At 32.3% G+C, this 14,836-nt stretch overlaps 2 protein-coding genes across 2 annotated transcripts in view; both read right to left on the bottom strand.

Moving 5' to 3' along the window:
- Positions 1-130: 130 nt before the first annotated feature.
- Positions 131-2,740, bottom strand: LOC144841954 (succinate dehydrogenase assembly factor 2, mitochondrial-like). The gene is made up of 4 exons (XM_078698264.1): positions 2,594-2,740; positions 1,933-2,102; positions 1,523-1,632; positions 131-602 (listed from the first exon to the last, which is right to left on the bottom strand). The coding sequence occupies exons 1-4, from the start codon at positions 2,630-2,632 to the stop codon at positions 487-489; spliced, it is 435 nt and encodes a 144-aa protein (XP_078554390.1). The 5' UTR covers positions 2,633-2,740; the 3' UTR covers positions 131-486.
- Positions 2,741-5,311: 2,571 nt separating this feature from the next.
- LOC144842972 (uncharacterized) overlaps positions 5,312-14,836 on the bottom strand; it is a 35,442-nt gene continuing 25,917 nt past the window's right edge. The window contains exons 10-29 of the mRNA XM_078699605.1: positions 14,194-14,434; positions 13,287-13,595; positions 12,757-12,841; positions 12,506-12,603; positions 12,044-12,303; positions 11,631-11,718; positions 11,396-11,472; positions 11,154-11,190; positions 10,961-11,058; positions 10,478-10,600; positions 10,000-10,166; positions 9,546-9,681; positions 8,759-8,896; positions 8,062-8,161; positions 7,612-7,685; positions 7,235-7,492; positions 6,876-7,024; positions 6,356-6,491; positions 5,829-5,980; positions 5,312-5,796 (exon numbers count right to left, since the gene is read on the bottom strand). Of these exons, the coding sequence (XP_078555731.1) occupies positions 5,909-5,980; positions 6,356-6,491; positions 6,876-7,024; positions 7,235-7,492; positions 7,612-7,685; positions 8,062-8,161; positions 8,759-8,896; positions 9,546-9,681; positions 10,000-10,166; positions 10,478-10,600; positions 10,961-11,058; positions 11,154-11,190; positions 11,396-11,472; positions 11,631-11,718; positions 12,044-12,303; positions 12,506-12,603; positions 12,757-12,841; positions 13,287-13,595; positions 14,194-14,434 (2,646 nt within the window). The 3' untranslated portion in view covers positions 5,312-5,796; positions 5,829-5,908. The remainder of the gene's footprint in view (positions 5,797-5,828; positions 5,981-6,355; positions 6,492-6,875; positions 7,025-7,234; positions 7,493-7,611; positions 7,686-8,061; positions 8,162-8,758; positions 8,897-9,545; positions 9,682-9,999; positions 10,167-10,477; positions 10,601-10,960; positions 11,059-11,153; positions 11,191-11,395; positions 11,473-11,630; positions 11,719-12,043; positions 12,304-12,505; positions 12,604-12,756; positions 12,842-13,286; positions 13,596-14,193; positions 14,435-14,836) is intronic.

The raw sequence follows: 14,836 nt of genomic DNA, 5'->3' as shown, positions 1-14,836 counted from the left end.
CCGCCCTCTATATTTTTCAAATTACACAACTTTAATTTTACGTATATAATTATTAAAATGTTGTTTTTTATTTCGAAAAATAAATAATAATTCAAACAAATTCTTCTACAAATGAAAAAAAAATCGAATCTCATATAAATTAAATCTTTATTTACACATCAAATGACAGATGGATATATCAATAGGAATAGGATTCCTGCCGCCACACATGACACCCCCATCACACACAGCAACTATTTTTTTTAAATTTCAATTTAATTTAGAAGGGTAACCCTTCCAGGCTAGTAGACTTGTTGGTAGTTTTTCCTAGATTACTTCTTCAAGTATACCAAATACCAAACATTCAAATACATATCTGGTAATGGCATATTTCTGGGAGAGTGGTTTTTTTTTGTTTCTCTCTTAAAAAGTTTGCAATAAGATATTAGATTGAGAACCAATACAATTAATTACACACCAATGTTTAATTAATTATAATTTAGAACATTAACTTGGTTTTAATTTTGGCTGTGTTATTCTTGATTCCTTATTTGTATTTTTTGCATGTTCTTTAAGAAGGTCCATTACTTCACATTCAAAGTCAGCAGGAGTTTCCAAATTTCCTAAACAAATGGAATTAGAAGTTAATTCAGTTAATACAGTAATTGTGATGTGCCATATATTTAAATTCTTGGTTTAATCAAGGCAATCTAACAACAGGGTGCTGAGATTTGGAGATCAAAGGGGTTATCTGCGGCTGCGACACAATCAGTTCCCCACCACGCTCAGCAGAGAATGTGTACATAGTACAGTACTGTTGGTATTTGTCGCAGCCAGACATATAAGATCAAAGGATTGTTACAAGTTCCTATCCGATTGATTCAGATTGATAAAGTAGGATTAAAGACAGGGATTAGGTTAAGAAAAAAGTTAGGCCTACTCCTTTAAAAGATAAATTGGGTGGATACTTTTACAGTATGCACACAAGCCAGCTGTGTAAACTTGACCTTTATTTTTTTGTATTTGCCACGACCTAAAGGTCAGGTCAATTGATGTATTGTCAACTGGACATAGAAACCTTTAAAACTGTGGCAAAGTGAGGAACAAGATAACATGCCCAACATTCCCGCATGTGCATGACATGACATACTTTGGTCATCAGTGTTCGCAAACCGAAAGCTCTCTAAACACTCCAATTCCTTATGCACTTGTAAATTGTATGACCCACTATACGACCCCTAAGAGAGGTGCTTTATTTACAGATAATTATTGATGCAGGGGTGTGTCAAAAAACCTAAATGGTATGTCACATCAATGAACACTGGTGTGTCAATGTCCATCACTTCACCACCCACCATATCATGTACAACATTGTAATTGTTCTTCAAATCGATGCGTCATGATTCAACCTAAAGGTAAGTCACTTTTTTTCAACGCACGGGTGCATCATGGTATTCACACGGTATGTGACGCACCTCTCCCGATGGGGTCATATAGTGGTGCATTAATATTGAGAGTCAATTTAATTTGCTTCATTACTTGCCTGTTACCCAATAATATATATCCCAATCATTTGATGGCTTGTTTATCAATGTGTCGTATTGATGTAGCTGTTTACTTGTCATGGATGATAGATATTTGTCAGCAAATGAACTGAAAATATAAAATAAACATTTTACTTTTAGATCTCTTAATCTACTTTTTACAAAAAAAATGTTTGTTCAATAAGTATATTATTTATCTGATAAAACCATAAATAAAAAAAAAAGTCAACCAGAATTGGATTTGGTTATATATTATAATTTAACTCTTTTTAATAAGTCATTTGGTCCTTAAACAAGTAGGCATAGGCTAGGACTAGTATCATTTAGTAATCCGTGAGTTTCATGGCACCTACAGTAGCCGAGTAGTGCAATAAATACTAATATATTATAGGCCTACAACCTACGCTACCTAAGAAGAAGTCCATTCTCCAGCATGCCTCTCTTGCGACTTTGATATAACAATCTTGCCCTGGTTAACTTTTCATCTTCATTTTCTGGTTTCTTCCACTCGGGAATTTGAGGTTCACTTTTGGGTGGAAAACTTGCAAAATGTTTCCAAACAGTGACAACAGGTTGTATCTTTACAAGATAAAAAAATAAAAACATGTGAAGAATCAGCTCGATGCTTTAAATGTGGAAGAATCAAGAAAAGACGACCAATATTAATAAAAATATTAATAATTGACTATTTTCCATCTTCAATCATAAATAATATTCCTAGGCCTATAGGCATATACTAATATTATAAGTAATACTATACTATAGTAATAGGCGCCGCTTTAGTACTTACTGCATTAGGCCTACTACTAGGCCTAGACTAGGCAGTATTACCGATATTGTTATGGTATTATTACATACTACTAGAGCCTAGGACCAAAAGGTAGGCTAGGCCTTGGTTAGCCTAGGCTATACATGTATGATTGGATGTGTTTCGATCGGCGGCTGTGTACGTCGGATGAAACCATGCAGGCCTAGGCTAGCCCTTAGTTAGACTGGTAAGTATTATGTTAAAGAAGGGATCGATCCAATAAGAAGAAAAGAAAGAAGACGATTATGATTATAATACGTACTCGACTCCAGGTGGTCACACTACACAATTTCAATGCCATAATATTTTTTCTCTCATCACAATTCTGCGTATTTTTTTTTTCAGGCAGTCTCTACGACGTCATGCTTTGTGTTGTTTGCGCATGCGTTGTACAACACCTTGTGGTACGGGGTGCATGCGTACGGGGTGCATAAATTGTGTAAAGCAAAAATAATTATAAATTATTAATTATATTAAATCATATTTTTATTAATAAATTGATGGAAAATAGTTATTGTGAAATCTAAAAATTACATTAAACAATATAAACTATAAATTATTACAGGAATTAATTACTTAAGATTGAATTCAACAAGAAACAAATTTAACTAAAAGATACAAAAATGCACTTTTTAAAAAAACTATTTAAATTGTTAACCTCCTTAAATATATTAGTAATGTTCTGTTATTGGACATGTGGCAACCATGTATCATTGATGATACGTACTCAAAAATCGATTGCCTCCCGTTATCATCCATATCGGTAGGCCTACTCCTTTTAGTCTCTACAGCTCACTGGGTCGGTCGGTTGGTCGGTCGGTCGGTTGGTCGGTAAACACTACCTTGAACACGCGACTGCAGTCATGTATATGGCCTTGTTTCTAAATTGATTTAATTGTGTAATTTCAATGTTTTATGTTATACTGATACTATGCTTTAGATTGTTATGTAATTTTAATTCACTGACTGAGTATTAAAATACTAAAAATATAAATTACAAAGGTTAATGAAAAGTTTACAAAAACGGAAAGCCTATATAATAATAAGAATGTAGACAAAATTTAAGAATCATACTGAGTATCAGTGGCTGGATCTCAAGCAAAATGCCAAATGAAAACGGTAAAAAGTAAAACAGCCAGAAGTAGGCCATACGTCTTCGTAAAACACTATATTCCTTCGTCAGAGCTAACATATATAACTATTATACTTAAATATGACAAGTATAACTATAGTACCTATACTCTTCGTCCTTAATGATGGTTTATTTACTGTTTTTAAATACCGATAATACAATACGCGCAACTTATACCCTTTCACACTACATAGATTGAATGACAATAATATAATTATAAATTACTGTGATTGGTCAGTAAAATACAAGGACAAATACACATGCGCAGTTACAATTCGGAACATCTCGGAACAAAAAAACAGGCCTCTCTGATGATGTCTTCACACTGCGATCCTGGTTACAAGTTGTAACAAGTTGTTGCTTTTTGCAGATGTAAAAATGATATTATTGTAGAACTAAACAATACAACTTTTGTATATAAAATAATAATAAAAATTGGTCAGATGTTTTGCCCTACTCAGACGTAATTTGTACTTTATACTAAGTACACTTGAGAATACTTGCGAAAAAATTCGCAAGTAGTTCTCGGGTGGGACTCGAACCCACGACCTGACGCAAAGTTTTTAAAAACAATTACAATAATAACTAGAATTTAATTCGTCACTTTGACGAATTATAGGTGATCATTTTTATCATTTAACTGAAATTAATTTTTTTTTAAACATGCACGTACGTTAACATACGATCGGAAAATGTTGATGTATGCCATCCTATTATATGCTTATAGTGCTGAGTTGTGCCTATATGCCATATACAATATGTACAGTATATACTGTATATCTATATACAGTGTAGCATAGGTGAAATTGCGGGACACATGTTCTAATTTTTTGGCATGATGACGTTATCAAACTAAACTTTAAGATGACAATTTCGAAAGATAATTAATTGAGCAAAAAAATATAAGATTTGGAAAAAAATTTGGCACGTAGAAGCGCTGTGCGCGCTCTTTGAATTGTGTATAACTTTGACGAAAAATATGAAAAAACTACTTTTTCACTTCAACTGGCCATATGTTAACGTCACAACATCCGATAGGCTTAATTTTTATATGAATTAATATCTACATTTCATCAGCTTTCATAATAAATTATAATCATCAAGGTAACCTTCAATTCTGAAGAGCTGTAAGATATTCAAATTTACTGCGAAGGTGAAATTACACGGCCTACGTTATTCAAGTTTTTACGCGTGATGACGTCATTAAAATGAAGATAGTGTCAACTCATGATAAAGATAATTAATTAAGCAAGCACATACTGAAAGTTGTGCGAAATTCGAGCACACATAACCAAGATGCGCTCTGTTGAATGTGATAATCTACACAAAAAGATAACAAATCCTAATTTTTAAATTCAAGTGGCCATTTGATGACGTCAAAACATTTTGTACGTAAAATGTGTACATGAATTCATATCTACAACTCAATGGCTTCCAGAATAAGTTAAAAAAATCGGGGGTCATCTTGCATTCTGAAGAATTATTTTCATTTTAAAAAAGACCTATTTTTCACCATTTTCAGAACTTTTGTAAAATAAATGTGCGCATTTTGTCATTTTTAACGTGCTCGTATAGCGTTATTTTAAGTCGGAACTGACTCAAATTTGGTGAATGTACTAAGGATGGTGAGTAGAATGAGATTTGTAAAAAAAATTCATATTTTTTACGCTTTTTAAGTATCGCGCGCGCAAAAACGCATTTTTGCGCAGTAATTTTTTGAAACACGCAAATGGCCTAATTCATGCTCTAAATTGATCAAAACTTAATTTTGAGCGTTTTAAATTTTTAACGCGCGATATCACGCGCATGAACCTACGTGCGCGTGCGTTTTGATTTGCTAATATTTTTACCCGTGATCTGAAGTTTACGTGTAGTGAATTTCATTAATATGTGATAATGAATTATGGAGATATGATTGATAATGTGATTTCGCAAAATGGCGTATAAATGTCGTCACGGATGAGTGATCACGCTGGAAAGCTTATTAGGATTAAGTTATATTATTTGAAAGATATTCTGAAATTTTTGTAATCATTGACATTAAACTTTTTGAGATAATTGTTACACAAAATAGTGTACAGAAACAATAAAAAGAAAAAAAATAATAAAAAAAAAAATAATAATAAAGATTTTATACAATAACAATAGGTGATCATTTTATTCTAAATGATCACCTAAAAATGTTGCCATTATGTAAATACGATAAAATGTGTATGAGGATATGTATTACTTATTGATACTTGGTTTCCTACTAGAATGCAACGACGAAAGCGCAACGCAAGTAACTTGACCAATCACAAGAGATGGATTATTCAAACTTTCGCTTGCCATTGGTCAATTGTCTTGTGATTCGTCCAGTGGGAAGCAAAATCAAGAAACTTTATTAAAATAAAACGTTTCCCAGTGTGTTCGGTTTCTTTAAATCTCCAATATAACCTCACTGCATTAAACATTGACATATTCTTGGTAATTCTGCACATAGCATTTGGCTGCATCATAACAGAAATTGTACTGAACCTATACAATTAAAAAAAGAATCATTAAAAGTATACAACTTGTCTTGGTAACACAATTATGAAGGGGAAATACTGCTGACACTGTGGACAAGTGGAAAGAAGAAGAATAGAAGTCCTGGCTTTCAACGTTTGACGTATCTCTCTATAATCAACAACAGCTCACTTTAACGACAAGTTTTTTCAACCTCTTGTCGTCTACAATTATCATCAAAGTCTGTAACCAGACATGACCAAAAGATAATTAAGATATTTTACAATAAAAGATTTAGTTTTCAATAATATTACTCACAATGGTGATATACCAATGTTGATTTAAGGACTATTTTTCTCTCTAGTATAAATATAGAAATATCTTAAACACAATTCGATACAGTACCTTGGTTTTCAGCATCGTAGGGCACGTTGAACGAAACGTTTTAAGTGCTTGGAATACATCCACCACCTTGTCTTCTCTCATTTTCTCGATCATTGAATGAATTAGGCAGAACAATCCAGATCTGCAAACTCCATTCCTTTTATAAAAACGAAATTATAGTAATTAAAAACTTGTTTTTAGAAATGAAATACAGTTTTGAATTTCAAGTAACAGATAAAAGTGCATGTTTCAGTTTGTGGGTTTTTCCTATTTTGGTATAATTATTATACCATATGTTATTATTTATTATATGCATGTAGGCCTATAAATTTCATTTAGATAATTAAAAAAAATAAACTTCCCATTTACAGTACTTGAGATACCCCTATTTAGAGGACATCTCTTTTAAGGGGACAGTTTCTTGTGAAGCGAATGAGAAATTTAGGCCCATGTTAACCTTAATACAGTCAACCTGTAATAAGAGGAAACTTTGTTTGGTTCTCTTCTTAAGTTAATAATTATGGTGCGTAGGCCTACTTACAGACAGTGAACGATGATTGGCTTATTATTAGAAACAACGCCCTCTCCAATGTTTGTGATGAACCTCACAAACGGATCAACTTCGGGAACGTTATTCCCATTTGGCCATTGTCTAAACTCAAAGTGAACAATTTCCCGTACATTGTTATCCTAAGAAGAAACACACAAGTAATTATGCCTGTGAATTTTGTTTTCTCATATAGATAATTAATATCTGTATACATCGTAAAACGTGTACCCCTGTTTTTATGGCTTTAACCACGAAGATCATTTATAATTCGTCAACAATTCATATGTGGTTACTGTAACAATAAAATCGACATCCAGTAAAAATACCAATATACAATAACAAAAACCTACCTTTTCTAGTGATATTTTTCTTTCAATCATAAATTCGTTCTTAACCACTGATACAACAGTAACAATAAATTGCCCGAATTTCATTGGTTGCTTTATTTGCTTATGAATGTAGGCGGCACAGGTTTGGTCTATGTCATTCAGTTTCACAATGACTTCAGATTTATAGTCAAACACCAGCCGCCAAAAGTCCTCAGCAGTATCAGTTGGCTTAGCCAATGGAGCCTGTGTCACAATGTACGCGTTGCGTTTCTTGTGAACCTGACAATAAAAACTTAGAAAACTAAATACAATTCTTGGAAGATCTAATGCGGATGATACGATGAAGCTTATTACGGTATTAAAATTATACGTTTAAAAATAGAATATAGATTTCTTACGTTACAGAAAGATGCATTGATATAATCAGTGCCACGGTCGGATGGTGACATTAATAATGGACGAGCTCTATTAACTGCAAGACAAACAAAAAAAAAAGAAATGACATTTATAAACTTGCCGTTTGATAACCGGCATCAATAGCATTGGTAAATTGACCAATCAGAACTCGGTTGACAAAGGTTCTCTACTCTCAAAATTGGAGAGTAGAGAACCTTTGTCAACCGAGTTCTGATTGGTCAATTTACCAATGCTATTGATTCTGAAAATACCATGTCACGATGAAGAAGATGTAGATGTAGCAAATGTAGAAATTGTTGATAACGTTTTATGAGATAATAATACATGACTTCTGAATAAAAACTTCTGAATAATATCAGTTTTTATCATGTCTTTGTTTTATCAGCATAACTCGACAACACTGTTTTCCTTGTCAACCACACACTACTTACGTGGAACCACGTCATGGAATCTGTTCTTGGAAACGTTCTCAGGTTGTCGTGCATGTGAAGTAAGATCATCAACGGGAAGGGGAAACAGACAATTCAAAGTCTAAAAATATACAAATTAAGTGTGTTCGATTAGCAGAAAAGCACAGCAAATGCAATGCAAATTTAGGATATCGCACAAGTGGACACAATGTAGTGAAGAGCTACAAAAGTAGACATAGTCAATTGTCATCTAATTCTTTGATAGAGTGCGGATAATAATCCCCATAGCTGTTTGTTTTTTAAATTGGTACAGTAACACTGAATTGTGTACGAGTTTCAAGTACATTTTTCAACACAAAATTAATTGTCCATCATTTACTTTGTATTGTTTAATGAATAATATTTACGGTAGTATTTGCCAATTTTACTAATATAAATAAAATATTTTAAAGGCATTAGTTCAATTTACCGTTATGCTTGACTAAACTTTACTAAAGGTAAGAATTACTAAAGGTAAGAATTTTTACTACTGTACATAACTTGGATAAAACGTATTCATGTTCATTAAAATCAATCAAGCTTATATAGCGATGGGAATCCATAATAGTAATGTGCTCGTGACAAAGTTAAAGAGGAAGTTCTTCTGTATTTAAGTTTATTATTTTGTATTCATAGAATATGACTATATTATTTTCAACAAAAAAGACACAAGGCTTACTTTGAGTTGATAATCAAAACTCGATGGAGTGTGTTGTGCCTGTCTTTGTATTTCGTTTTGCAAATCATTTACAGGAATCACAGTCTCTCCACAAAACAACTCTTCAAGTATAACGGCATAGATGAACTTATATTGTTCCTAAAAATAGTAACACAATTGAGTTGTTTACTAATAAAGCCATAAGCGGATCTGTGTGTTTTCGTGTGCCAAATGCGAATTGTTACTTATAGGCCCGATCACAAATTACATGATATGATTCTTCACAATCGTCTTAAAAAGCTTATTGCAGGCGGTATAAAGTACAAACAAAATAATACCTTAAAGATAATATATTGTTCCCCCAAAAAAAAAAATATATATAGGCCCATATTTTTTAACTTTGTTGTTGAATATGCCATTTTAATGTCACATAATAGTTATTGACTTTGACCATAAACTGGATCAAAAAAAAAAATTATTTTCCTGAAAAACTGTAATTTAAAGCAAAAACTACCTAAATTGTCTGCCAGACAATGAGTTTTTGGTTAAAATTTACTTTCTTTTGTCTTTTTATAAGTTAAATAATTATTTTTAGTAGTTGTTTTTTTTTTACAGAACTTTATTAAAACTGCAAAATGGCCTATTAAGAATCTGATTTTATTGATCTTTGTTTTTCAGGTTTTTCGGGGACAATACATCTTTAAGAAACCAATATAAACAAAAATGCAGTTCGTACATTAGTTGTCATATGGCAGCACACATTAAATTCGTAATAAAGTAGATAAAATTAAAAACTAATTTGTCTCACCTCTGTTTGAACCATTTGAATACGGTTCTGCCTCATATTCCGTACAAAATTGAACACATCCACTTTGCCTTGATCTTTCGACATATCCAACATGGCCGCAATGGCGATCACAGTTCCCGTCCTACCAGCTCCGGCACTAAAATATTTTGAATATCAAAAAAATGTAAAAAAATGGAGGCAAATTTGTGGTGAGATATCAATTTAGTTTTAATATAATTTCATAGTTTCTCTTCCTGTTCTACTAGCTAAGTGTCTGATGTTCTTCTAAATTAATTGCATAACATCAATTGCCTGTATAATGTTTGTATTGTTTTTAAGAGGGCCTCTTCAAGTCAGCTGTACTGCTACAGATGTTAGAGCTACCTTTGTAAAACAAAGTTGAATACATAAATAAATACATTTTCAACCAGTTTCTCTGAGTTTGTTGTGGAAAGTATTATTATGATTATATTACCTGCAATGTACAATAACTGGTCCACTACTGCTAGAAAATTTCTGCTGAGTTTTTCTAAACGTTTGGATAAAGTCGATTAACTGCGGAACGGCGTTGGAAACACTCTTGTCAGGCCATTCGGTGAAATGGTACTGGTATACGTTATATATACTGTCTTCATCTTCTACCTTCAAGAATAAAACAGAACGATTTTTATCATTTGAAAAAAAACCAGTTACACTATACTATATAGATAGATAGATAGAACATAGACGTTAGATAAATTACTTATGCGCCGGATGCGCTGATTAGGTCTAATCTGTTGTGAACCCGGAACGAACGCTTAATACTGTCAACAGTTTAACAGTTCATAGCCTAATATACTTTTAAAGAATGTAATAAGTTAGGTTTATTGCAATGAAGTAACAAAATACAATCTGTAGTAAGAAACAAACATTATTTTTTCCAAATAAAATTTCAGTACAAGCTCTTATTTTACCCTTTGAACTTGAAAAATCCGGGTCACATAATGACCGTAGTTAGTTTCACGAGTATTTGCTACAGATATTTCTGCATAGTTCTGTATATTGTTTAAGTCAGGCCAGTATTGTTCGCATTTTTTCTGAAAAATAAAAGATGACAATACATAAACGAATACAACCGAACCTGTTCCGTATTATAATAATATGTGTGGGTGTGTGTTTTATTTAGCTAACCACATATAATTATTGCCGGAACTTACACAAACAAACAATTGTGTTACAGTGTAAGGACACATGCACATTCTTCTGTTTTGATTATTTTCAAAATCTGGATTGTATTATAATATTCAGTAACACAGTTAATTTGTTTGTTGGAATATAAACGATTTATTTAGACTTTATTCATTGTCCAAATCATTTATGATTCATAATTTTTACTACTTGTTATCACTGTGACACCTTCGCACTGTCAAATACTAGAAAATGCTAGTAGGCCTTACTCGGTTTCCTTCAACAAGATTCGTAACTACGACAATCACTCGACACTTCTCTTTCCAGACCATTCTCCACATATCATTGACTGAAGCCACATTTGGTCCTGGAAATTATAAAATAGTAAAGAATGAATACGTTAAACAATACAAACACCAATAAACTCATTAAATTCTACTAAGTATCTGAATTAAAGCTTACCTTGGCATGCGATAAACTCATGTGGTATTGTATATCCCTGAAAAAGTACAACTTAACATTTTTTTAAAACAGCTTTTATCAATTACACGAACAATTATTAATCAATATAGTAATATGATATCATAACTACAATAAAGTACAACTACAGTAAATTAGCTGCTTGTATATTATTTCAAACAATAATTTGACCATTTTATCATAAAATTTATGAACATATACAATTTTCACATTTTTAAACTTACATCTAGATACGAAGCATTAATGTAATCGGATCCTGGAACATTTTCAATCTTGTCAAGAACCACACGGGTGTTGTCATCTAAATTTAAATAAAATACAGTACAATTCACTAGGCTAGAACTTACGAAAACGTTCAGCTGATCATAATGAAGATGTACATAAAAACTATACATAATATATATAATTATAAGAAATTACCGGTACTATGAATTATGAAGTAATAACATTTTAACTTACATGGAATTACGTTCGCATATCGATTTTTCTTCCTATTTATTGAGGACTTTGCGACTGTGCTGGGGAATAAGGGCTTGTTGCCAAGATCCTTTAGATATATAAAAAAGAAAGAAGCTTGATTAAACCGACGGAGTATAGTGCTCACGGTTAAAGTAATGGTTTAACGGAGAGCGGTAAAAGGCTTGAATGTGCGACGCATGATGGGAAGGAAAGAAATGGAGAAACATTTGCTTTATTTGTTGTTACGTAGTTTGAAAACCAGAATCCTGGATTTAATACAGGCACTAACAATATATTATACCTGTGTCAATGTAATTATTCAAGCAGTTTGAAAAGCATTTTGTTTTAATAAACTGGACATTATTAGTATTAATTGTAGAGTGTAAATACCAATATAATGTCTTTTAACGCACCTCAAACTCTTTCTCAAAGCCACTTTCAACACTTATTTGACGCTTCATCACATAGTCATGAAGTTTAGATAACTCGATTGGTTTGTATTCTTGATTTTCCAATTGTGTGTTGCCATACACGGGTTCCTGGTCAATTTCGTAATCAGGTTGATAATCATTTTCATGTTCGGCATCAGCTTCAATGTGTACTGGTTTCTTTGAAGAGTTTCTGGCACCCCTCACGTTATCATAGGCACCGCTTACTTCATCATAAGCACTGTCTTTATACGCAAAGGAGGCCATATTATGAGTAATAAAATCATATGTATAAATATATTATTTTAAAAAGTAAGTTCTCAATAATAGAAAGAGTACTGTAGATCACTGTATATCGCAAAATCAACTTTGACCTATACACGACTACTGTACTACTCGTTAATCCTTCTTCACTCATATCTCCCCCTCTCACAATCAGTAACTTACCTTCAATATTTTGCTCTTGTTTTGTTTTACGAGATACACCACCGATGGATACGGCATGGCTTGATAAACCAGTAGGCTTACCTTTATTGCTTCTACGTCTAAATGTTACAAAAAAAAGGAAAGAGATGCTACTTGTTGTGACAGATTTTGAGGTCGTAAAAAGAAGACTAATACAATTAAAATAATGGGAACAAAAGTAATATTATTATATATTAATAACAACATAATGCCAATTATAATAACATATATACCGTTTAATTAATATCAGCACAAGAATAAGTATCAACAATGCAGGAACCAGGCAGCCAATTATCACACCAATTGGTGATCCAGATTCTGAAATTACAGATACAGATTCCATTTATTATTCAATAATAATAGAAGTAATGTGGATACTGTTAGCGGTAAACTTTTCACTGCTGTTATCCATGACAGTAATAGTAATTGAACATTTGTCAACATGACAGCTAGATCAGGGAAAGAAGAAGACATAAACTATGCAGCAATGTATTATATTGTAGGAATGTAATGACCATCGCACGAGTTAGGCTAAGATCTATGAATGAATAGGGCCTACAATTAATGCAAACGAGAATTGCTTGAGATTTTTACCTCAACATTTGTTTGTTTCTGTTAACAGTAGAACATAGAAACACCAAGCTTTTCTTTAAGCAATCACACTATGTTATCTACATTGAGATAAGATATGTCTTTCTTTTAAGAACTTATACACAGTAGATACCAAAAAAAAACAAGGAAGATCATGTATTATTTTGCAAACCTTCTCCCTCCTTCTGGTCCGAGTTGTCAGGGTTGTCGCAACTGGATTCAACCATAATTTGTATTGAGTCAGATGTCCCAGTAACATTCAAATATGACGCCATTACTGTGAATAGATATTCTTTACATGACTCAATTCCTTCGTGAAAAATAACTTCAGTTTCTGTTGTTATTCCTTGCTGTAATACTTCGTCACCTGACAGTTCATAATGGTAGGTCACCTGATAATCTGGGATGCCACACGTAGAAGCTTTCCACTTTATCAGCAAATGTGTTCCATTTGTGAATGGATTATCTTCTATCGATGGCTCTAGTGCCAGAAAAATTAGCATATAAATTATATTAGGATAGAGGTAGGATTAGAGATATATTTTTACACCATAATAAAATATGTTTATATTTCAAACTTTTTTAAGGAGTGTACACTATAGGCCTATTCATAGTTCTTGTTTCCAAATGCCAATCTACGGTATGCGTTTTGACTCTAAAGTTTTTTTACATGCGTGAGCTCTGCATAGAGTATTTCCATAGTGAAATGAATATTTGTGTACAGTTTTAGGGTTCATTTTCTTTCAGTTTTCTTTTGGATTTATATGGATAATACTTCCGAAATAAAATTTGAATTTAATTAAATTTAAAATAGTATTATTTCATTTCATTTCATTATTTATTTGGTCTATTTAAGTATATACAAAACAAAAAAAACTGAAATTGGGGAGACCAGGGTCAACCTAAGTGAACTTAATCACTGTAGCTGAGCCGGTTGACCCAACCCCAAAGTCAGTTTACACATAAAAGACATAAAGACAAAATACAGTTACAGCGAATCAAAATGAATATGAACTTTTCTAATGAAGGCTTTATTATGTTAGGTTAAATTAAAATCATGGCCTACTTTAGTTAATTACCTGATGGTGCTGTTTGTATTGTTATGTCCTCTCCCCAATCACCAGCTATCTCTAAATTATTAACAACTCGAGCGTTGACTACATAAGCAGTACAACTTGATAGTTCTGATATTTCAACTACTAATTGAGAACTACTTGTTGTATTTATTACATCTGATGCATTTCCATCTATGCCCGAGTATTGCACTTGATACCGAAGAATATAGTTACATTGGATTCGATCATGTTCCTTAGGAACCGGCTGAAAATATATATGAATAAATACATTTATTTACACCCTAACCGAAATTAAAAAATTACAAATTGACAAAACACATTTTTATGGTGCCAGTTTAAAGTTTAATGTTTGATATCAGTCTACAACTTGCTTAAGTGGTCAAGTGAAACCACATGTTTTTGCACACAAAGATTAAACATTTTGTATTAAACTGTAACGCTTTTGAAAACAGTAGAAAACAAAAAGTTTAATAAAAAAAACAAGAAAATGATTTTACCCTCTGTATTGATTATGACATAATGGACGCTTAGAAATGCAAATAATAAAAATAAATTAAATTTTATCTTAGGAGTATAGTCTCTTTCTGACAAATAATACAACGTATCTGATACATTTTGTAAACAAAATTCTGTTCTATATGAAAGA

Source organism: Antedon bifida, chromosome 5, assembly GCF_963402885.1.
Source record: "Antedon bifida chromosome 5, ecAntBifi1.1, whole genome shotgun sequence".
Lineage (NCBI taxonomy): Eukaryota > Metazoa > Echinodermata > Crinoidea > Comatulida > Antedonidae > Antedon > Antedon bifida.
The sequence above is the reverse complement of the archived record's forward strand: the minus strand, read 5'-3'. Positions and strand labels throughout refer to the sequence as shown.

Bases quoted from the DNA above. Each gene is read 5' to 3' on its own strand.
- LOC144841954 (XM_078698264.1), bottom strand. From the start codon at position 2,632: ATGGCATTGAAATTGTGTAGTGTGACCACCTGGAGTCGA. The intron at 2,103-2,593 runs GTACGTATTATA...TATCTTGTAAAG, and splicing joins GTGTGACCACCTGGAGTCGA to ATACAACCTGTTGTCACTGT. The intron at 603-1,522 runs GCAAGTAATGAA...CCATTTGTTTAG, and splicing joins TATATATTATTGGGTAACAG to GAAATTTGGAAACTCCTGCT.